We start from the raw sequence: 22,492 nt of genomic DNA on the forward strand, positions 1-22,492 counted from the left end.
CTTACGTTGTCTGAAACCAGTTTATTCACGGTTTGCATTACTGACCAATGGCTACTGGGCATTAAATACAGATTGAACAACTGATACAACCAAAATAAAACCGAAGCTGTCCCAATTGTTAAAAAGACAGAACTGAAAGTCAGAAATAAATAGTACAATACGTTTTCAGTGAGAATTTAAGACCGATACTGAAAAAGGGTTTTGTATTACTAAGATTGCATGCAAGCCGTTTGGATGGCTTCCGTGACCCATTGGCGACGTGAAATACATGCACATGTTGTCAATAATGACACATTGCCCTGAATATGACCGTACAGAATATGACCATACAGTTCACGTCGACCGACATCCATTGAAACTTGTCAGTCGGGACCCTTTGGTGTATTGGATGGAAGTGGGACATCATCTACCTGATGTAATATCTTCACAAAACTGTAAGGAACTACAGGCATCCGGACCCTGGGGGGGAAAAAAACTGTTTTGGGGGTTTCTTTTTGAATTGTGGGGGTGGTGGGCATTGTCACATGTTCATCCCACCTCAAATCACCGCCTTCAACAGTGATTTTCACCATGAAAACCCACCAAACTACCACCCGAGAAATTAAAAACGGCTCCACGTTTACCTGGCAGTATGTACACTTCACAAGTATCAGTTTGTACAGTTTCTATTTACACATGCTAGCCTCAAGAATGTTCACACTTCAAACTAGATACGTACCTCGGGCATTGATCTCTGGCAACCTGTGGGGACCAGTGCCACTGTTTAAGGAACCCCCACAGAACCCCATCTGTCTCTACGTTCTTGCTAGATAAGTCATTATTTTCTAGTTACACAGGTTCTTTTTATGATGCAGCATGATGACGTGGCATCCAAATGTGTGATTTTTTTTCCACCCTCAATCCAAAGTGTACTCCAATGTAAAACTGAAGCTTTCAAAAACAAAGGGGTGAAGTCTTCACTCATATTTTTCAACTCTGTGTTACCAGCTAACATACCCACCCCCCCAAAAAAAACAACAGACTACCAGTATGTGGCAGTTGGTACCCAACATACATCTTATGAACCTCTTTGAAGTTCCATCACAGCATACATGTAGCTGCCATGGTAAACACGAATTCACGGGTGGACATAAACCGTGGACATCTTGCAGCTTCAACTTTCCAATTTTTTCAACTTCCCGGACCGGAATAACAATCACTAAGAATGCAGAAAAATTTCGTCAAAGGTCCAAATTTCAAGTCCCTAGAACTCACTGGATCAATGTACTTCATGATGCTGATGCAGCAAATACTGGAAATTTTGCTTTTCTTTTTTTTCATTCTCAATCCAACTAATCAGAATTAAAGCACAAATCCTAATCTGATTACCTCGTATCAAGAGTTCAACCTGTGAGGTTGTCTCACACTATCATCTCACCAAGACGAGAACATGGTAGCAGGTTTGGTTTCAAAGATGACGTAAACATGAACAATGGAATAAAATAGGTACACATCCTACCTCCTAGTCCTCTTTTTTTTTATTTTACACTTTTCTACAGCTACACTTCTGAAACTGAGGATTTAAAACAAGAAAATGATTTCCATGTGGTTACAACTCTGGAAGTCTGATACAGAGCCCAATGCAGAACCAAACTGAACCCCAAAGAAGTTTTAAAAAAAAGTCAATTGTTCAGTAACCTTCAGCTACTACAAAAATGCTGACACTTGTACACACAACCTCCTCAGCTTCAAATCTGATCCCCAAAGTTGCTTACAACTTTTGGGTTTTTCTGATCAATCTCAGCTTTCAGAGTGTTTCCATTTCATGTCAAAGAAACAAATTTGAATGGAAACCTTTTACAAGTGTATGCCTGGTAGATTGAATAGAATTCTTGATCAACCTCTTCCCAAGGCTTCCGGTGAAGTTGAATAGATGAAAGATCTTTTGAAGTTGAATCAACGTCAACAAATGATTGATCAAATAACAAAACTGAATGACCCTCTTTGATTCTCGAATGTACACTAAAGGAGCAGCCAATTTGAAATGAACTTCACTGGGCCTTGCATCAAACTGAACGATCCTCCAATTGCAACTGGCTGGGAAAACCTATGATACTCATAGTGCTAAAAATAAAAAAGACAAAAAACACTCCCCACAAAAATGTAAAACTAAGTCCTGCATATAATTAACATGTAAGTGTGCTCCAAATTCAGTGGAAATGAAGGTGTCAAACACATTGATATCCAGCGTACAGATTTGAGGTTAAAACACCCACAGAAGATAATGGAACGCGGAGACGGTCAGTTGGATGGACCAACGGTAGTCACAGCGGGTCAATCTGTTGGTCAGTGACGTCCACTGCGGCTTCGGCTGGAGTGGCTTGGGCGGGCAGACGCTGAGGTGCGCCGGATGAACTCATCCACAGCAGCGGCATGAGAGCGTGGCATATCAGCCTGGAAAAGGAAAAAACAAGAGTGCTGAATAACAAAGTAATCATTTTCAAAGTTACGATCATTTTCATGCATATTTTTACCCAATGCTAGACTCTTCCCGAGAGTGGAGTGAAGTTTTGCTCTCTCAAACCATCATGTTAATTAAGGTTACATGGTTACAAAATCACCATCACTGAGTAAGGAAGAACCAATTGACTTCAAGATACAGGACTTATTGATGTTCACTGTCCTGCTCAAGGATATAAGGACCATGCTTCTCTCAGTGTGATTAACAACATGTCCTGCCAATGAAAGTCCAAAACATACCAAATCAGGTAAAAAGCCTGAACAGTTGAAGAGCCTAGTATTTAGAATTTTTCACCCACAGGTTCACCTACCATTCTTCTCTCGCGCACTTTGATCCTGTCCCTGTCACGTCCCCGGTCCCTGCCCCGGTCCCGCCCCCGGTCGCGTTCCCGGTCCCTCTCCCTCAGCCGCTCCTTCTCTCGCTCCCGTTCTCGCATCCGCTGCCGCATCTGTTCCCGCTCGCGCTCCCGCTCGCGTTCCCGGTCCCGGCCGCCGCGGGCCGAGGGGGGCATCAGGGGTGTCGGGTAGTCCCCCATGCTGCCCCGGGGGTGGGGCATGGCCCCCGGTGGCGGCGGCATGCGGCTGTGGTGGTGGTGGTGGTGGGGCGGGGGTGGGTAATGAGGGGAGAAATTGTCCACCGGATACATCTGTAATGGGAAAGATCCCAGGATGTGGCTTTGTTTTAAAAGAGACTGCAACTTTGATGCCAGGAACAGCAATGCATTTGAAACTGTTCTACACCTTGTAAAAAAGAAGCAACATCTGACTCTGCCAAAAGCAAAGGGATAAACAAGGCAAACCTCCTACTGGGTCATACCCTGACAATGCAACATGATTTTTCACCACACTCTCACAGACTGGAATGATATTTGATGTTACAATTGACCTGTATTGGTGTACAAGTACATTCGCATGCCAACATGCACAAACTCTACTGAGATCCATGTATTGCATCTCATTTTACACTTGGAAGCCATATTTTAAAAAAATCATCACTTAAAATCTTAACATTGTTGCCAACACCATAAAAGTAACATGTGGAACAAATGAAGAAATGGGAAGAATATTCCTTTTCATAAGTCTAGGTCCAACGTCATTTTGTTGTGCACTTTCTAATTGATCTATGCTACAATTCTGATTTCATACACAAAAATCAAGGCCAATCGATGGGCTTTAAAACTTGGCTGCATAGGCAAGACACTTTCTGAAGAACCAAACTGAGCATGAACTGACACTGAATGTTCCCACTGCTAAACAAGTCCCACTACTGAATTCAAAGGTAAATACCGAGAGTTGTCAGCACAAGTAAATTTCCCTTGCAACATTTACAAGCTTGATCACTTGTAAAAACTTAAGACTATATTGAGGAATACACGTCACTCAACTGCAGGTGTAGCTGCATAATATATACAAATGTGCTTGCAACTTATTGATTCATATCATCTGAAAAGGGATGGTGTGTAGAGCAACTTTAATTCCTTGGTTCACAACTGACCAGTCTGGTAACTGGTAAGAGCTCAAAGCTTGAAGGCAAGGGCTGTTATGGTAACAAGACCCCTAGCCAGTTTAAAAAGACTGGGTTTGCAATCTTCTCAGCTCACTACTCTCCCGACTTAAAGCACCCTTCTGGTCAAAATGCTAAAAGGAATCAAGAACTGACCAATTTTCAGGGAGTCTGTTCTTTCATTTCACTTCATCGTTTGTACACATCCCTCCTGACCACGTCAGCGGCAGGTGCCTTGAACTTTAAACAATTAAACTGACGCTTGTGCAATACATACTGCTCCGTATGACAAAGAGTGCAATGACGCAGCATTTCCCAGTGATTCAAAGCACCCACAGTACGGGTAACGGACCAATAGGATAGGCCATGCTATCCTTAATATTTAAGAACATGCTACCCTGCCTCAGTATTCAGCTCCAAAATAAACAGCAAACAGGCTGCAGAGGTTTTGTGAGCAGCTATGATAAGCCTTACCGGTGGCTGGTGGTGGAATTGTTGCATGGGCATTGGAGGGACTTGCCGACTGTACTCTCGCATGTAATCTGAATAGGACTGAAGGCCAAAGGAAAGAAAAAGAAGAAATATCAAATAAAAAAAAATCAATTAAACGGTTCAATGTGGCTGCATTAACCCTAACCCTCCTCAATCCTTCACCTGTTGGAGGACTGAGGAGTGTTAGGGTTAAAAGGCTTGTTGGACCTGAGGATTACTGATCAAACAGCTGGGTAACCTGCTGTGAGTTTGACTCGATAGGGAGGGCAACTGTTTAAGGATGCCTATTAACGTAGTTCAGCTGCACAGTAACTCTGGGCAACACCGCCGGGTGCTGGCGAAATGTACGCACTGGAGGTACTTGTGTGGATTATGACAGCAAGTTACACACAATACACATATGCTGCCATGGTGTATTTCCGTCACAAAATTTTAGGAAAGGCTTTTGCCCTTTCCAGCATCCTGTATTGGGCATAAAACTGCTTTGATATGGAACATGACCTTACTTTACTCTCCTAGGGAAACACCATGGATCCAAGGGGGGGGTGTGGATCCACTACAGGGGATAAAATTCAACACAGTGTACATGTAATAATGTGCCATCCGAGAGACTTTGTGCTACCTACAATAGTTAGCCAACTTGGCCAGGGTTTAATGTGAAATACAAATGGCTGGAAACACTTCTTTTTCCAAGTAAGGAAGCACACAAAGAATCCTGAAGAAACTTACTCCATTCATGACCACATCTCTTGGGACGTCTGAGTAGTGTGTCCTAGAACAAAGGAAGAAACGGTGTCAGGCGATTCACATCTCCACAGAGCTTATATTTTCCATAGCTCCATACTCCCAATGAAGTCTGCATTTTGCGTCTAATCATAAACACCTCAGAAAGCCTCCCTATTCAACAACTTGACCCTGTATTAACATTTGACGATGCCGCTAAAAAGCGATAATGCCCACTGCATAAATCACACACTGGTGCCTGGATACGAGACGGTTTAATTGGTTCTGATTGGTCAAGAGTCTGCGTTCACGCGGCTCGACACACGCGCGCCAAGTCCATATAAGGAGATTCTTTTGGACAACTACAAAATAAAATGGACGGCAGTGTTTGGGAAAATGAAAGTAAAATTCTACAACAAAATCGTTGGAAATCTGTCACATAATGACCTCTTTTGACTCTAAAAAAGGTATTTCAGAATGGGAATAAATAAGTGCTAGGCCGGTAATGTTTAAGACCGGAGGAGAATGAACGCTGATAATGCCCTCACCTGAGGTTGCATCCATTCTCCTGAGCTGGTCTTAAATGAACAATTAATACCAGCCAAGCATATACTTATTCCCTTAAGATCACATACCAGTTTCTAAACAGGTCTGCAGAAGATGGTGTAAATGGTGGATGGTCATTATGGACATAATGATGCCTTTGTCTACCCATAATCCCCTCGCTGCTCTGTGAATCCAAAAACCCTTACCCTTTCAGAGGTCAGCAGTCTTACCCTATGCATTAGTGTGCAATACTGTACACTGTAGAACTGTCCACAATAAGTATTTGTGCCAATATGAATTGAGCCATTTGCCTTCTTCGCAGGAGGACCAGGCATTTCATATTCATTTTGGAGTGGTATCCTGACACTATGCTCACCTTGGGCGCTTTCTGTCCATAAAGTAGGCTGTAGAAAAAAAGATGGTAATTTGTCATTATTTGACTGGATACTGAAGACCATTGACTTTTTCAGATTGAATCAAATGATGCCAAGGAGTGGACACAAAAAAGAAAGGCCGACTCATAACCATACTCTCAGCCCCATCATAAGTAATCACCAAGCCCCCACCTAATCATCATCTCTTGCCTTTCACATTTACGACAGACTTGAATCTCCACTATATATTCTAAAATGACTGACAAAAAAAGGAACAGCAGCTTGGAATGATATGGCTCATGATGCTGTCTAGTCTGGTTTTTCACATTGTGGTTGGCTACTGCCAAATGAGGAAACAGAATTTCTTTTGGGTAATTATAGAAATTAGACAACTTTTGGTGTGCTGTTTTGCCACTTCAGTATATTACAGGTGACATGCACACACCTTTTTGCCCTACCACAGCAAATGTAGCCACCCCTTTTCCAAGTCTAGGGTGATATGACCTTATTTTAAGTGAGTCAACTTACGATCTCTGGGCATGGGTCTGCCCCTGCTGGGCCTACTATCCAGGTAACCCTCTCGGCGGCGTCTACTACTGTACAAGGTAAAAAAAAAAGTTACCAGCATGAAATAAGGGAGTTATTTAAAATAAGATGGTGTCTACTACTTTGCAAGGAAAAAAAAAACAATTTACGAGCTTGCAATAAGAAGTTTCCAAAAAGCAACAAAATTCAAATATCACGATTGCAATGCTCCCGACATCAAAATCAAAACTACTGACAGTCAGAGAAAACTGTTGTGTGTTCTGTTGGCAGAGCGACGTTCTCTTCCATTCAGGTAAATCATGTTAGCACTGTTCGAAAATAAGAGTTGCTAATATCAAGAATGCAGTGATGAGGCACTTCCAGAAATAATACATCTCAGATGTCACTGCATTATAATCCACACCTTTGGTGAAACCTTGTTAACCACTTCCCGCCGGGGAGCCCAGTTCTGGAGACCTTGGCTGTATATGCCTGGCCGGGGTGCCCGGAATCGAAACTTTATTTATGAAAAAATATAAAGTCGCCCGGCTTTTTAGAAAAAGTTTACTTGCTGCCAGTCAGCTGTTAGGACTTGCCAATCAAGGTTTATATGCTGTCTGCAGAGTGCTGGCCATTTTTAGCGGAGGTACATGTAATCTGTCATTGTTTTGAAACAGTACTATTGTTTGCCGCTGGCAGCGCCTGCTGATTATCAGCAGGGATAAAAGCGCTCGTGGTATCTGTACTAATGTACAGACAACACCACTGTCCAGCAACACACTGGGCCAATTTCCAGAACGAGGAAATCACGCAACATCGCACAAAACGGGCTCTTTACGGGCAGCGTGCATGGCTGCAAGTCTCACACGTCAATGGAGGTTGCCTGTCAGATAAGACATGCCACAAGACTGTGATTTGTTTGGGTGTACCCATCCATAAATGAACATAAGAATGTCTGAAGAATTTTGAAAACATAAAAAAATGAAATAGTGCCCGGCAGCGGGTGATGCATGCCGCTAAACTCCAACCAGCAGGAAGTGGTTAAGAATGTTCTATCAAATTGAGCATTTTGCATACCCGTCATTTTTGGCCTCACTGTGAATGCATTACATTTCCCAGAATCTTTTAAAGACCTTTGAGGGATGTTCTTTCCAAACCGTTTGAGAAATGGGGTAAAGTTTCAGACAAGCTGCGGCTTAAATTTGAATTATGAGAAAAACCCATCAGGCATTGAAAGAAAAACGGATCTTGCTCGTGACTACGTACTTGATGACCATTTACTTGCAAAGTAATATTTCACATTGGCTTTCAACAGAATAGCTGCAGAATTTACATGGCATCTGCAGTTACTGTGTGAAAAGATGATCGTACTTTCCCATTCAGTGACACTTCATCTCTGGTGACTTGCAATAACTCCTGGTTGGAGTAAGTGAAATTTGGCCTTTTTATGTCTCAGAGTTGGATTATGAGCGGACATAAGAGCATGACCAATTATTTGGTTTGTCAGTTGACTAGTGGTGCAAGTAGAGGACTACTTTTTTCAAATCCTCTTGAGTTTTCAATGTCTGGCCTGATTTCATGGATATTAGAGTCTTATCTCTTGGAACGGCTCGTATTGCTTTCGTATTCTCTATCTATTACATGACCATTTCATTAGCTTGGTATGCTCTGATTTTTTTGGCAGCTTGCATTTTAGAATAGTACACTTCCACAAAATAAAAACGTACATCAGGAAGTATTGTGCCATTTTCACCTCAAATTTCTAAAACGACAGCCCACAAAATGGAAACAATGTAGGTGTAAGGGTGTGGCCTTTACGATAACACATACCAGATGTCTGCAAAGGGTGATTATATTGTCCCAGCATCGTAAATGTCCATGTTAGCACAAACGCCATTTCATTTGGGGCAAAGTTCCATTTTTGGGTCAAGAAGTACACAAATCCTCACAAAATTGTGACTTTTTGGATCGTCCATATTGGAAATGTCCACGCAATTGGTCCACTTGTGCACTCTTCTTGCTGTATAGGATAGAGTGATGTGCAGTGCGGTGGACAATGCACGCCTACTACACTATTAGGCTTGGCTTTCAACTCTGTGTCCATTGTGGCTAAGATCCATCAGCATGTGATTGGGAGACAAATAGATGCAGTTCTAAGTACAGTCAGGACACCGGTCATTTCCCATAGGACTGAACAAAGTTCAGCCCGCCATGCATGCAAACTGGGCTTTGAAGGCCGTGCACTGGAGCCCATAAAGTGTCATCACAGTGGATTGTGGATATGCTTGTGGACTCGGCATCAACTACACACTGGCTTGTGAACATCAACTACGTGCTGGATATTAACGTCCAAGGAAGGAAATATCCTGAGATGGTATGGCAGTGCCTTCTGCTAAGTTGTGTGTCAAAGCAGTGGTAACACAGATGGGCAAATGGTACGCCAAGCACAAGTACCAAGTAATAATTTCAATAATCTGAGAGCGTTCTCAGATCTGGTATAAAAGATACACGTCCAGGTCCAACTACCAGCACAAACGCATTATGTAGAAGGGCAATGTAGAAACAAAATAAACACATAAGGCAACTGCAAGTGGTGTGGTGTGATCTCGAGGCAACCCCCTCTTCAGAATCCTCCATCTAAAACACATTTTGGATTCAGGATCCTGTCCCCTCGGTCAAAACCACTGTGAATCCCTGAATCCAGAGTAGAAGATCTGCTTCCGCCAAGATGCGCTGTGTAGATTATTACCAAGGTGCCTTGGGCACGCAATGATTGAGGGAAAGTTCATTCCTTAGCGGAAGTGTTCTGCCTGGGGTGTGGGAGGAGGGTAAAAAATAATCAAATCACAGATAGAGTCCGTGGGGAGAGAGAGAGGAATCCTTGGGGAATCAGCCGCGAAGTGGCAGCAGAATTTTTAAGTCGTTTCAGCGACGGACACACAGCTGATGGCCTCAGCCAGGTGGTGGGGGAAGAACCTGACGGGATCCGTCACCATTTCTGCTCAGAGAGTGGGGGGAGGAAGACAGGTTAGCCTGACTGGTTAGTAATGGTTAATGGATGCATAGCTGCTGTTGGAGTGTACCAGGAACTAGAGTCATGCAGGATGGACACAGAGGAAATGGCACCTCTGTGGCAAAGAATGACATGCACAGGCAATGGTGGCAGCGGCGGGACAAGATGGCATGTTGACCTTAACGCTTTCTGGAATGGAAAGTTGGTCAAATTTGGTTCAACCATTCAAAAAATATGCACGCTAAGGCCGTTTTTCTGTATTTGAGGACAGCATACCCTGAATCCCTGGCACTCACCACTGTGTGCACTGCCTCTTGAGTTTGGAACCCACATTGTTTCTGCTAATGCCAGCCCAGGCATACCAAATATATTCGCACATGGCAATGCTGATCTAACTGCTTTTAACAGTTCACGCCTCAAGACGTCTTAACATGATCTGATCATCTATATTCACAGCCTGGGGCAGCTGAAGGCTTCAACCGTTGAAGCTTCCCCCGAGTGCACCCCATTTGTTCTGTGCAAACACATACACACACGACATCTGGGGAGATTGCTAAGGCAGGCAGCATGAATAAGAACTCGACAGTAGTCGATGGCCTGCTACAGTTGCAAATATCACTGTGGCAAGGGCCTCAAGAGTGCTAACAAAATATGCATTGATGGTAAGAAAAAGTGTGACAATAGTGCACACTTGACTCTCTGGAGTCGGTATTTGTGGGATTTGGCTGTATTTTAAAGGTGGGCAAATGCTAGAAGTTCAGTATTTTGGACAAAAATATGCGGTATGGGACTGGTTAATACTACAAAAATCTGGCCTGTTCTTTAATATCGGAACCAAGTCAGGGAAAGCATCGTGTTCCTTAAACACAGTCCCAAAGTAACTTTTCAAAGGTGATAAAGTGAGAGGTAAGACTTGGCCATTGTGCATCGGGCACCCATACTGTTGTTCCCAGCTTGTGCGCATTCAGCTGAAAGTAATTTTTGCATACCCTTCTCCATGTGCACATAAAATTGGGGCCCATGCATTGGAGCTCAGGGCCCATATTCTTCAACAAGAATGTCCCGCACCGACCTAGAGCTTTTCAAGCACTGGGTTGCTGCCTCACATTACATGTGCCATGTCTTACAACATATAAATGAGTGATATAAAAATGCCTTCGGTAACACTGGCATAACAAAGAGTTTTTCATTAATTGTATCATCAAGAAACAAAACAGCATCTGTCCGACTTGCTGGATGTAAAGTTGCAACTCATTCAAATGAACTGTCCAGCTGCATGCTGTGGGATTTAACCCTCAGAGGCTGGTGCACACGTGAAGTAACAGCCTGACATGCTGTGGAGCGGTCCGACATCGGACCCAGAAACAGCCTAACGTGCCGAGGTGACTGGCTGCTGTCGCTCGCAGCATTCAACTTTCCAGCAACATCACCAACTTTGTTGGGTGTGACATGAGCACCATATGGCTATCCATGGCAGATGACCCGTTGAAGGTGGACCTTGAGACTCCAGCACCTACCAGATATCACAGAGACTGTCCTCTCTCACACATTTCTCCATCAAGAGAATGCTCAGTTTGTTAAAAAATGGTCAAAGACTGTAGTGTCCAACCTTACCGTAAACCGGCCATCAGGCCAGTATTTTCAATACCTTACACAGTTCTGCTGCTAAGAGACACTAACAACACAGTCCTTCGCCCATGTTCGGGGCCATGTGACCCCCTTTTCTGCTCTATGGTTATAAAGTCCACGATTACTCCATTGAGAGGCTGTAGTCCATCATCAGGGGCCACATGACCCCCTTCCGAGCGGTAGCATCCTAGACAGCTCGAGTCCGTGTTTTTAAGGCCATAAGGCTGGAGTCCTAACCTCAGTGGTTCCCGGTTCCTGCGGGTGGCCATCTCACGGCGCCGGCGCCGGGCATCTCGCAGGATCTCCACCACGTCAATGTGCTCGTCTTGTGGGAAGAGTCGGCAGAGGGCCTCACCGCAGCGCGTCTCAACCTCCTGAAAGACAGAGGGGGACACAGACAAAGGAGAAAAGGTCTAGAATCTGATGACGTTTTAAGAAGTTGCATCTGCGTCCCATGAATGACCCAGCATTTGGCCTCAGGGTATATTGGCTACAAACACAACCGTACTCAGTAATCACTGAACACGAGTGAGACAACTTCTGCCTTGAAGCAATTTGATATACTGGACGTGTTCTACGTTTGAATTTACACTGCACTCCACGGCACTGAACAGCTCCACACAAGGCGCGCAATGCAATTTACCCTTGGCGCAGTGCAACACACAGTGTGATATGGACATATGATATGGACTTATGTCCATATCACACTGTGTGTGATATGGACATAAGTCCATATCACAATGTGTGTGATATGGACTTATGTCCATAAGTCTGATTGCAATCAGCAATTCTGATTTACGAGTTTTGCCCTTACCCGATTTATATTTATAAACACTGTATACTCGGTGCTTGTCCCAGACTTGCGTCCCCACCACAAAAAGTACATCTCGCGACAGCAATTCTGATCGACCAGTAAGCTTGCTTGCAGATAACTGCACATCTTGATACACTGAGTATTAAACGCTATGAAATATGGTCCATAACTCCCGTTGATCAAACAATTTTTGCTTTAAATTTGCAAAGAAGCATACTTGGCTCTTACCTGTCCGTCGCGTCCTATCTTCACTGGTTTGTTGTCATTCCAACTGTTGAAGAGATGTCCCGTCTTGCTGAAGGCAAGCTCTTGCCTTGGCAGGGTAATGGAAGCCATAATGAAAATATAAGATAAGCTCACAACAATTTCAAGAATTATGTAGCAAAGCCTACACGGCCTTAACCCTAACACTCCTCAATCCTTCACCTGTTGGAGGACTGAGGAGTGTTACGGTTAATGAATTGAAAATATCAGCTCCCAGGGCCAAGCAAAGGGTGACTAATTTTTTCTCTTGAGAAAAACCAGGGTGGGGGGGATCCTTCAAAACCTATCAATTTTTGCAAGTGGATGACCAAGTCCCCGTAACTGCTGTTGGCATTGGTGAAGCAGGGGTTGTGAAAAAGGAATTCAGTCTCTTGATTCTTAAGGTGCTAGGGATGCAGAACTGACCTGGTAATCCAGTCTATTTTGAAGACACCGCCCAGCACCGAGCGACTCATTCCGTTGGGCAGGACCCAGTTGATATTGGGGCCGTCTCGTCTGGACTCTGACCTCATGCGCGCAAAACCTGGAGGAGAAATGGACCAGTAAAAGTAGTCTAAACAAAGCCTCAACATGGCTGCAGCTGAATTATGTGGCTGCGGCTAGAAACAATACATGGGTCTTTGGAAAAAGCATGTGGCCGCTAGATGGCAGCTTCCATTCGCATGCACATTATTAAAAGCGATAGTCACGTTATTCAGACAAAATAGAGTCCAGCATGCTGCTAGCCTTTGGGGCCTGTAATGGTCGACCTTTTTCAGCATTTTTCAGGTAATGTACACAGCGACTAATCTGATTGTACACAACACCAGGCTGCTAATACCCAATTCAAGGCATTTCCAAGGCAAAACTGTCAGCAATCAATGACCACAATCCATCAGCTCCACAAGCTTTGGGGGCAAAGCCTGAACTGAGTCAAAATGATTTCCCCTTGGGAGAGGTGTTCACGGAGGCTCACCTTGAAATTTTCCACTTTCCTTGACGGAGAAAATAAGCAGGACATTCCGAGACTCACGGAACGCTTGATTCAGCATCTGCTCATTGTTGGGCAGAGTAGACCACACTCCCTATTTAGACATCAGGGGGGAACACACAGTCAACAATAACCTCTTACACACAACATGCAAGGGAGGGGCGCCCGATCAGTTTCCCACAAGCTTTAGCGATTTCTTGAACACCAAAAAAAACGTTCTTCCTTTTTATCACTAAATGCAAATGCTCTCGGAGAAGGGAACTATCACGCCCCTAGATAGGCCCAAATTCTCAAGTATAACCTAATGAACTATGCCTGTGAACAAACACAGCTTCGCTGTCTGAATGCACAGCATTCGCACAGGGTGACCGACAGCCTCCAAACAATAGTAACTGGTCATTACATACATACCCTGGCCTTGGCCAAGGCCACATTCTCATGGTTGTTGCTCTTGATGAGGAAGTAGCGGGCATCTCTGAACAGGTACTTAAGCTTGGAGGTTGGATCTGCTGAGTAAACGGGCAAAGAACATGGTTGCAAACTGTCAACAACTTGGAACGTGGTGCCGGAGCCTTTCTGAATTCTTACAAATCTGCTGGAAACCAGTGGTAACGTGCAAGGCAAACAATGGGCAAGCTTTACGCGCCTCCCCTTGGTCAAATCTTCCGAAACCTTTCTGCTGGGAGGAATCTGGAACGGTGTTTCTGCTTTTTTCCCTAAAAGAACTACTAATGGTGATGCCATTTGGGTGTCAAGAAGAACTGTGAAGGTTCCAAGCTCTCTTTATTTGATAAATATCATTTCCAGTGTTACTTGGCTTGTCTGAATTAACAGATAAATTGTTCTTGTCAAAAATGCCCTTCTGGGGTCTGTGATGAGCAGTTACTGTCTTTGGTAGAAGAGAGATCTTTACTAATGTGTATTTGGAGAGATTGGATGTGGATCAATAGGGACTTTAATCATTGAAGTGGGCTGCCTTGCTACAATGCATTCTTAACAAGCTTCACATCAGGTGCTGATACCTTTGCGAACTTTGCTCGATGACTCCATTGGGGCCTGTTTTTCACCTCCTGTGGACAAAAAAAAAGAAAAAAAGAATGCTTCCAATCAAACAAGGTAAACTTTTTTCAAACTAAATCAGATAGCTTTGATCACCATGCCAACAACTTTGATTTTTTTTCCAGGTGGCCTGATTTGACCTCAACTTCTCACATAGAGAAGACTTCTCCCTTTGAAAAGTGTTGGCTGTCAGATTCTAAAAAACATACGAGGACTGGTAGCTCTGATGGAATGCTTCTGATTGGTCTTTGTGTATGTATACACGGCAGACATGCTTCTATGGTTAGAGTTATTTGAATAGCAGTGAGTGTCACTTGTACGTTAGTAACATACTCAGTCCTAGAAACAACATTATTTTCAAAAGAAATGAAAGAGCACAGATGGTTTTTGAGATTGCCCCAAACCTGCTGTGACGTCTGTCACTGATCGTGGAAAGTTTGATAATATCTCCAGGCTTTGTCTACAGTACCTGATTCTAGGCCACTTCCTTTCTTGCCAGATCTCTCATACACAATAGGGGAGATAGATCGCTTACGAGGCCTATGCTTTCGGGGCTTGTCTTCTGAGGAGGCGACGGAGAGAAAAAGAGGGTTAAGACTCCCAGGCATTATCTGTAAGAAGATTGCTTTTTGTGATGGTGTAACTCTCTGCCCTACTAGGGTAATGCCGGCCGTCAACCACTCTGTGCAAAGGTAGCCCTTTGATGGTGAGCAGCAAGGAGATTGGAGAGGCACTCAATCACCACTGATGTCCTGCACATTCAACCAAAGTGAGAACGCTACAGACTTGTGGAATGACTGGTGGGTATTCTGTGCCATGCGAGGGAGAATGAGCGCCAGCAGGCAATGTTTTGCACTGCACGAGGCCAGTGTTTGGTCGAGAAACCTCTCCGTCTCTTGTTCACATATCAAATCCACATGCTTTGTGCTTTCTGAATGCTCCTAAGAAAAACAACCAGGCTTGCTCAGACTACTTGAACCGTTTGCTAAGCATGCATCTCCCATGCTCAGCAATTTCCACGGTTAAGGTCAGAGACCGAAACCAAAAAGAACCATTCTCCGAGGAGCAATCACCAATGACGTCAGAAAGGCTCAAATCACTCGTCACAAATATCTACTGAACAAATACTTCCAATGCTTAGCAAATTTCTACTTTCAAAGAGACCAAAACCCCCATTCTCACCAGATTGCTCGGCACTGACATCAGACAGGCTGGACTCACTCTCGTCGCTGCTGCTGGCCTCGCTGCGCGTGTCAAAACCCTCCAGGTCCTGTGCTATCATGGCGTCCGGTCTCGTCTCCTCGACCTCCTTGGGCTCTTCCTTTTTGGCTTCCTCCTCAAAGCCAAGTCCTGGGATGCTTGCTTCTAGCTCTTCACTGCCATCTTCAGTTGGCTTGTTGTTTCCCTCCACTGATAACCAAAAAAATTCAGAACAAAAACAAACAGAATACAAGATCAGACCGAATAAAGTGGGTCAACGGTCATCCAGCCTTCTTCTTTAGGTATTAGCATGCAAACAGGAATGGACAACATTTTGCATCCAAGTATGTCCACTTTGTCTGTGATGTCAAAGAGATTGAATTATTCCACTGCAAACTAAACCCCAGCAGTGGCAAAATCTCTCTGGCACACTTTGTGGGGTCCTGTCATAAATATACCTGTAACCTGATAAACCAGCCCCACAGCACTTTGTGTTCTAAACCGCCAGGCTTTTGATACGCTTCCAAACCACAACATTTCTGTACCTACACTCCAAGTCCAATTACCATTTTTAAATTTAAGCCCTACTTATTGAAAAGAAAACTCAGGGACTAGTTCAAAAGCCCATGATCCGTATGACTTCAGCCTTCAAGGTAGAGACCAGATTGACAACCAAGTAATGTTCGTGGAATGTTAAAGATGAGAACTATGACGAACCATGGAGGGAATCCTCTGTCTCAGCTTGGTTTGACTCTGCCTCCTGTACCAAAAAAAGAAAAGAAAATTGAAGAGGAGATCTTTTGCCCTACTTCAAGACACCATGAATGCAAACAAACCCGTGTCTTTATTGCCTCTTATTTTATTTATATACAATCATTTCTAAAAAACCATTTCGTGTATCACAATGAGCCGCTCGTACCTCCTTTGCGGAGGTGGCGACTTTCTTCTTTGTCGGTATGCCTGTTTTACTTGAAGTCTTCAGCTTAGCCTTCTTGGTTGGAGGTGGAGAGGTCACAGGGTCTTGATCATCTCGTTTCCCCTCTTCTGCCTCCTCAGGCTGGGCTGACCCTGCCGTTTCCTCTGCTTTCCCAGTTTCGTTTTCCTCCCTGTCTTTCTTAGTGGGCATGGCAGTCTGCTTTGTCGTCGTTTTGCCACTTGAAGCTCTTTTCTGGCCCTGAGTTGTCTTCTTGGCGGCCCCCTTGGCGCTGCTACTCTTGGTCACTGAAGGTGCGTCGCCCGGGGATGCCTTCTTGACGACCTTTTTGATCCTGGTGGCGGTGGTGGGCATTGTCTTGGCCGATTCCCCATCTCCTCCCGAGGTGGCCTCTCCAGACGCCTGTGAGGCAGACTTTGGTGTGGATGATTTGGGTGTGGTCTTGGCTGCTGTCTTGGTTGTCTTTGTCTTGCTGGTCTTGGCACTACTAGACTTGCTCGTTTTGGGCGTCGACTTTTTTACTGAAGGAGGAGTCTGTCCTTTGGTTGTAGCTAAAAACGACAGCAAACGAGTACATGTGTCAGTCTAAATTGAATGGATACACAAGAAAACAAGCTGTAAACGCCTGGGAGACTTTTACAGGTCATTTCATGGACTACATTACTGAGATCCCACACTGCATATAATCTGCTTTTGATAGATACAGAACATGCAAAGGCACACATAATCATATTGATATTGCATATTGACAGACAGAGAGAGGAGACAGCAGCTTTCAGTAATAAGTTCCGATGTACAGTATGCCTTGAACATAAAACACTTGTGCCAGCATGAAATTACACAAATAGGCCACTCTTTATCCCTATTAATCGACCTCAACTTTTTACAAGTTTTCTGAAACCTTTAGACTGTGTGGCAGAGTCAAGTCAAATTTGTTCATACATTGGCGACTGCTGGGGGAGAAGGCCAATAAATTGAATAACAAACACTGACCAAACTGAACGTTTTGTGAACAACATCTGCAAATCATTCAATGATTCCATGGTACAAGAACCAAACAACACATTCTACGTACTTGAACATTTTCCCTTCCTTTTTTTGGAACAATAGCAATCCGGTTGGAATGGTCCAACCGAACACAAAGGTTTCCAGCTTGAAATTGAGATGCTCCCTAATCCCTCAACAAATTATCAAAAAAACTCCTTCAGGATTCTGAAAGCCTTGGTTAGGGCTAATGTATTGTATTGTCTTCACCTGGCTTCTTTTCAGCTGGCGATGTGTCCATTTCTTCAGCAAACTCGTCATCCACTGGAGCCATGAGATCCGTTAACACATCCACCACATCGTCTCCTGTTACAAAATACAAGAAAGACAGGGGTTGAACGGCCACAACTTAGTTATTTACAAACATCCATTTTGCAAAGATTCCAAGCAAACCTAGCACATTTGACATGCATGGAATTACATTTATTCTAAACATGTCTCAGTGGCTGTTGCCAGTACCAGTGCAAGCATAGACCAGTGTGGATTTACAACTTGAACATGGAGGGCATTACATTGAACCACTGGAGACCAGCAAATGTGGCCCTCCACTGCATGGCCTACTTTACAATAACGAAACACCTGGCAGTCTGCAGACGTGACGCCCCATTGCCCATGACACTTTGAACATGCAACAACAGTTATGTTCTTATAATGTCCCCTTCTGTGGCCCCCCTAAGAGTTTCCTTGTTATCTGAACAGCTGACGAATGCTTGGGATGAGTCACCATGCAACTGTGACAACCATATCTGTCTGTATGAGGTGGCATGGGGTGCAAGACTTGGAGCCTACTATCAGGTTCATTGGTGCTATTCAAAAGCAGTTTATTTCCAGAAAATGTAGCCTGTGAAACAGCAGTGGACATTTCGCCGGTTCACGGTCCTCATATGTTTTTATTGTACCATCACAGAAACTGAACATGTGCGGTAGGCCCAAGTGTTTTTGGATACCTAGGAAATTTACCAAGGCAAACCCTCATGTAGTTCCATGCTTTGTACATCTACGGTGTGATTAAAACACTGACATGACTGACACTGTGAATTTGTATTCACAAGCTGGAATTTGGACTTAGTGCAATTTCAGACTTTTTTCATAAAAAACACCAGTTCAGAGCTACAACCACAAAGAGAAAATTGCATTTAGTGCAAAAACCTCCAAAATGTCCACAGCGGCTCCTGAACCTAACGTTAGGTCCCAGAGTTTTCAGTCACGCATCATAACCACGTGTCCATGTCCTAGCTCCGCAACAACAGTAATTTTGGTTATTTTGGCATCAATTCTATGCTGACATTAATAAAAAAATGAACCTAGGTGCAGGCAAATATTCATGACATTGTAGAAAAAAATTGGTGTCACTGTCATGCAGAGAGGACTTTTTGCCATGAGATGAAGTCATAGAAATTTCACGCATGGCCAGGTGGACAGCTGGTTTATATAAACTGATCCAGAACTGTTGAGACCGTCACACTCTGCTAAGTGTATGGACGTTGATTTTTGACTTGGAACCTAAGTAACTGGAATTCATGCCCACTCCCACCCCATGCCAACTTGGATCCAATACCGACTCAGACCGACCCACCCACCCACCTTGCAATTATAGTCCACTCATATTATGCCACTTTAGTCACATGACTTCTAGTTCAACCTAGCACGAACAAAAAATTGGCCTTTACCTGCCAATTCAAATCAGTAAACATCAAAGATACCCTGATGTATTTTGATAAAATCTTGACGAGAATAGTGGGAATCATCAGGGCTGGTATCCAAACCGATAGTGATATTGAATGTTCATTACATTGCACATGTGCAGTGTGTGGTGCACCACGTAAATGGCCAAAGTATGGAGATATGCAGATCGTCTTGTGAGGAGAGGTAGGATGGTAAGTACAAGCTCTGAATTTAGCCAAAAATAGCTGGTTACACGGTCAAAAAACCATAAGGCACGTGATTTATATGATCCAGTGATGGCTTTTGGGGTAGATTTGAATGGGTGCAGTTTCGTCTATTGGTGTTTTCAAATGGGACCAAATAGAACAGATTTCAAACATTTTCAAAGATGAATTCAGTCACCGTTCGACCATGTTTTACCACACACCAGAGTGGGCCCAGTACCTAGACCCAGTGATTGGATGATGAAACTCTCTGTGACATCCAGGAGCCTTTGTCATGTTTGTGACCCAGTGATGAAACCCAAAACTTCCTGAATATCCTGAAATCCTAAAAACCCTGAAATATCATGGTGGTTGTAATAATGCGAGCGCGACGCATAAAGCCCCTATGGTGTGGAAATTTTGGGTTCTAGATGCTCTGTGGTGCAATCTGAGGCATTTTCTGGCACATTTTCCTGACATTTTCTCCTGTTTACAGCATGAGATTAAGGTGAGATTTGTAGGCCTAAATTGAACAAGTTGGCATCTCTGTAGACAGGGTCAGAAAATACACCAAATATAAGGTGTCCCCTCATAATTTCCCTCAAAATTCAAAATACTGCCCTCTTTTCACATTAACCAGAGGCCTACAGTAATTGAGCATGATCTACCTAAGAGAATAAGCCTTACCGCAAAAACTGCACATGTGATTTTGTGTTTGGTAGAAAGGCATTGTGGGAAGGTAAAAGATTCAATGTTTGCACCATTTTCCTTTCCACAATGCCTTTCTACCATTGTGCAAAATCTCCTATTACGGTTTTCAGTTCTGCGTCATGTACACGAAGACGCATACATGTACATGGGGCTATCTACGCTGCGCCACAAACTCTCACAATATTACTCTTGAAAATAGAGGACTATTTAACCCTAACAGTCCCAAATCCTCCAATAGCAATACGATTTTACATACACCCTAGGGGGTTGGGGTTAATATCGTATATGTAAGAATTCCACACCAATCGAAAGCTTAGAGTTTCATCTTTCCAAACATGTCATTAAAACAGCCATTGGATACCCCTTTGTTTACCTAGCGATCCATGAATGAATGCCCTTTGCTCTGCCCCGTTCATCAGGGAAACTTCCGAAAGCACGCACGTGGCCCGCGCTTACTGGTTGGAAAAACGAAATGCCAACTTTGACGACCTGTTCGCGATCGCACACAATGTGATCGGCAGAATGATGGGTTTCATTGTAATCCTGAAGGGTTAATCTGCAATCATATGTTTACACAACCCCGTAAAGTTTTCTACGAAGGAAGTTACAAGGTAAATGACGCTAAGTATCAATTTTAAGGGACACATCCTCAAATATCGCAGTAAGTGGAATCATTACATGAATTTTACATATCTCTTATAGTACATATGTGATTTTGAGGTCTATATTATGGGTAGTTTTGCACAGAGAATGAAATTTATACAGCTATTCCTGAGCTCTTTTGACCAAGGATTTAGACCTCGCATGTGCGTGTGCGCAAGGTCAATTCATCGGGAGCTGTCACTCTCAACTGAATGGTGGTGCGACTGGTCAAAAACAGGCCATTGGCAACTTGCCCTCTTTTGGGTGCTAGTTTATTTTTTATTGAATTATTTTTTGTTTATATGCCAACCACTGGAAATATGTTAAATTACACATTTAAATGTCTCATTTTTGTACCCATTAGGCCAACTTTGAAGTTTAAAGCTCGGCAGAGAAGGAAAATTCAGAGAATTCCTTCCAATAACACTATTTTTTGTCACGGACCGTGCTTTGACTAATTCGTGAATATTAATGTTCTAGTATTGTCCAATCAAAATTACGACTTGCAGCTTGACATGGAAGAGCCATCGAGACGATGAGGGGTCAAGTGACGTAATGTTCAACGACCTTATTTTAAAGATGGCGACTTTGAGAGCGGGCCCGTTAGATTGAATGGATAAAGGCAAAAAGACTGGAAAATACCTCAATAACGGGAGTGAAATCATTCAATAAATGGTTTTTAAAAAGCAGAAGGGTCAAGAATCATGTTCATGTGCAAAAGAAATTGCGCCCACGATGATAAGTGGATGCGCCGAAATGTTCAATACGCCGACTTGAAATTGCGTATACGGATGTGTGGCCAAGGATGGATCGGGAGTGAGGGTCCGTGCCACACAGTGGGGCTAGGCCTACTCCTACTTACAATAAGGCTTAGGCCTACGCCTATCCAAAAATTAAAATGTAGGTCTCTCTTCTGTTATTTACAATCCCCTACAGGGCTAACCTGATCCTTGAACGCCTCCCTGAAACTGAAAAAGCCATTCCACGTTCCCCCCCCCTCCCGAACATGTCGGGAATACACGTCGACCTATTATTGCCATTGACATGACTGAAGATTTCAAAGCCTAAAGGCCTCATTTTACAATAGTGTCACATCTCACCTTTGTCTTGCGTCGCCATAACTTGTCCTCGACAGTAATTTTAGTGATTCTGAACTTAATCTCTTCAACTTCCAGGCTTACAAAAGCTAACCGCTCGGCAGCACTTGCAACGACAACATTTGGAGTAGAAAATTCACGCAGCATTAACCCGTCGAACAAGAAAATGGCGTCGGAAACGATGACGTCATCACTCGACCGTGAACGGTCACATATGGAACCCGTGACCAACCCGCTAGACTCGGAATCAGACGTACTTTTGCTTTCACACCTGTGCAGAAGGTTGCGAACGCACCCCTGTCGCACTGGTTCAGGGTTTGTTGTCTATTAAATGTACTGAAAAATGTAACTTTTATGTTTTAAAAGGACCCATGCTTCCCTAGACAGCTGAGGGCGCAGCTGCTGTGATGTCATCCAGGAAGACACGGTTCAGCACATGTGGGCTTTCTGTTACAATTGTAAATCTTGATTTACTCAATGAAAATATTTTCGAGCAAGGGCGTAAATTTGTGCTGGAAGGGGCGGGGGTGAGGGGATGGGGAAGGGGGGGGGTGACTTGCCCGGCTATGAAAATGTGGGGTGAC

The 22,492-nt window shown here is 43.8% G+C and overlaps 1 protein-coding gene across 4 annotated transcripts; it reads right to left on the reverse strand.

Annotated features, from left to right (window-relative positions):
* Position 1: 1 nt before the first annotated feature.
* On the reverse strand, positions 2-22,103 carry ythdc1 (YTH domain containing 1). 4 transcript variants are annotated; one of them, XM_022249721.2, is made up of 18 exons: positions 21,912-22,103; positions 17,801-17,896; positions 16,532-17,097; positions 16,330-16,372; positions 15,595-15,822; positions 14,882-14,974; positions 14,376-14,423; positions 13,765-13,859; positions 13,339-13,447; positions 12,789-12,906; positions 12,348-12,432; positions 11,543-11,679; positions 6,667-6,734; positions 6,141-6,168; positions 5,225-5,267; positions 4,478-4,555; positions 2,811-3,146; positions 2-2,433 (listed from the first exon to the last, which is right to left on the reverse strand). In XM_022249721.2, the coding sequence occupies exons 1-18, from the start codon at positions 21,928-21,930 to the stop codon at positions 2,326-2,328; spliced, it is 2,298 nt and encodes a 765-aa protein (XP_022105413.2). In that variant the 5' UTR covers positions 21,931-22,103; the 3' UTR covers positions 2-2,325. The 4 variants fall into 4 exon arrangements, 3 of the variants coding, with proteins under 3 accessions (XP_022105413.2, XP_022105414.2, XP_022105412.2); XM_022249722.2 differs by having other exon boundaries at positions 6,667-6,731; positions 13,765-13,862; XM_022249720.2 differs by having other exon boundaries at positions 13,765-13,862.
* Positions 22,104-22,492: the final 389 nt, after the last annotated feature.

The sequence above is a fragment of the Acanthaster planci genome, linkage group LG12, assembly GCF_054643075.1.
Source record: "Acanthaster planci isolate LZ-2023a linkage group LG12, COTS_SCS, whole genome shotgun sequence".
NCBI classification, from domain to species: domain Eukaryota; kingdom Metazoa; phylum Echinodermata; class Asteroidea; order Valvatida; family Acanthasteridae; genus Acanthaster; species Acanthaster planci.

Excerpts from the sequence above, each read along its gene's own strand:
- ythdc1 (XM_022249720.2), bottom strand. Across the intron at positions 6,169-6,666 it reads CAGACCCATGCCCAGAGATC|CCTACTTTATGGACAGAAAG; the intron begins GTAAGTTGACTC and ends TTTTTTCTACAG. Across the intron at positions 4,556-5,224 it reads GAGATGTGGTCATGAATGGA|TCCTATTCAGATTACATGCG; the intron begins GTAAGTTTCTTC and ends TTTGGCCTTCAG.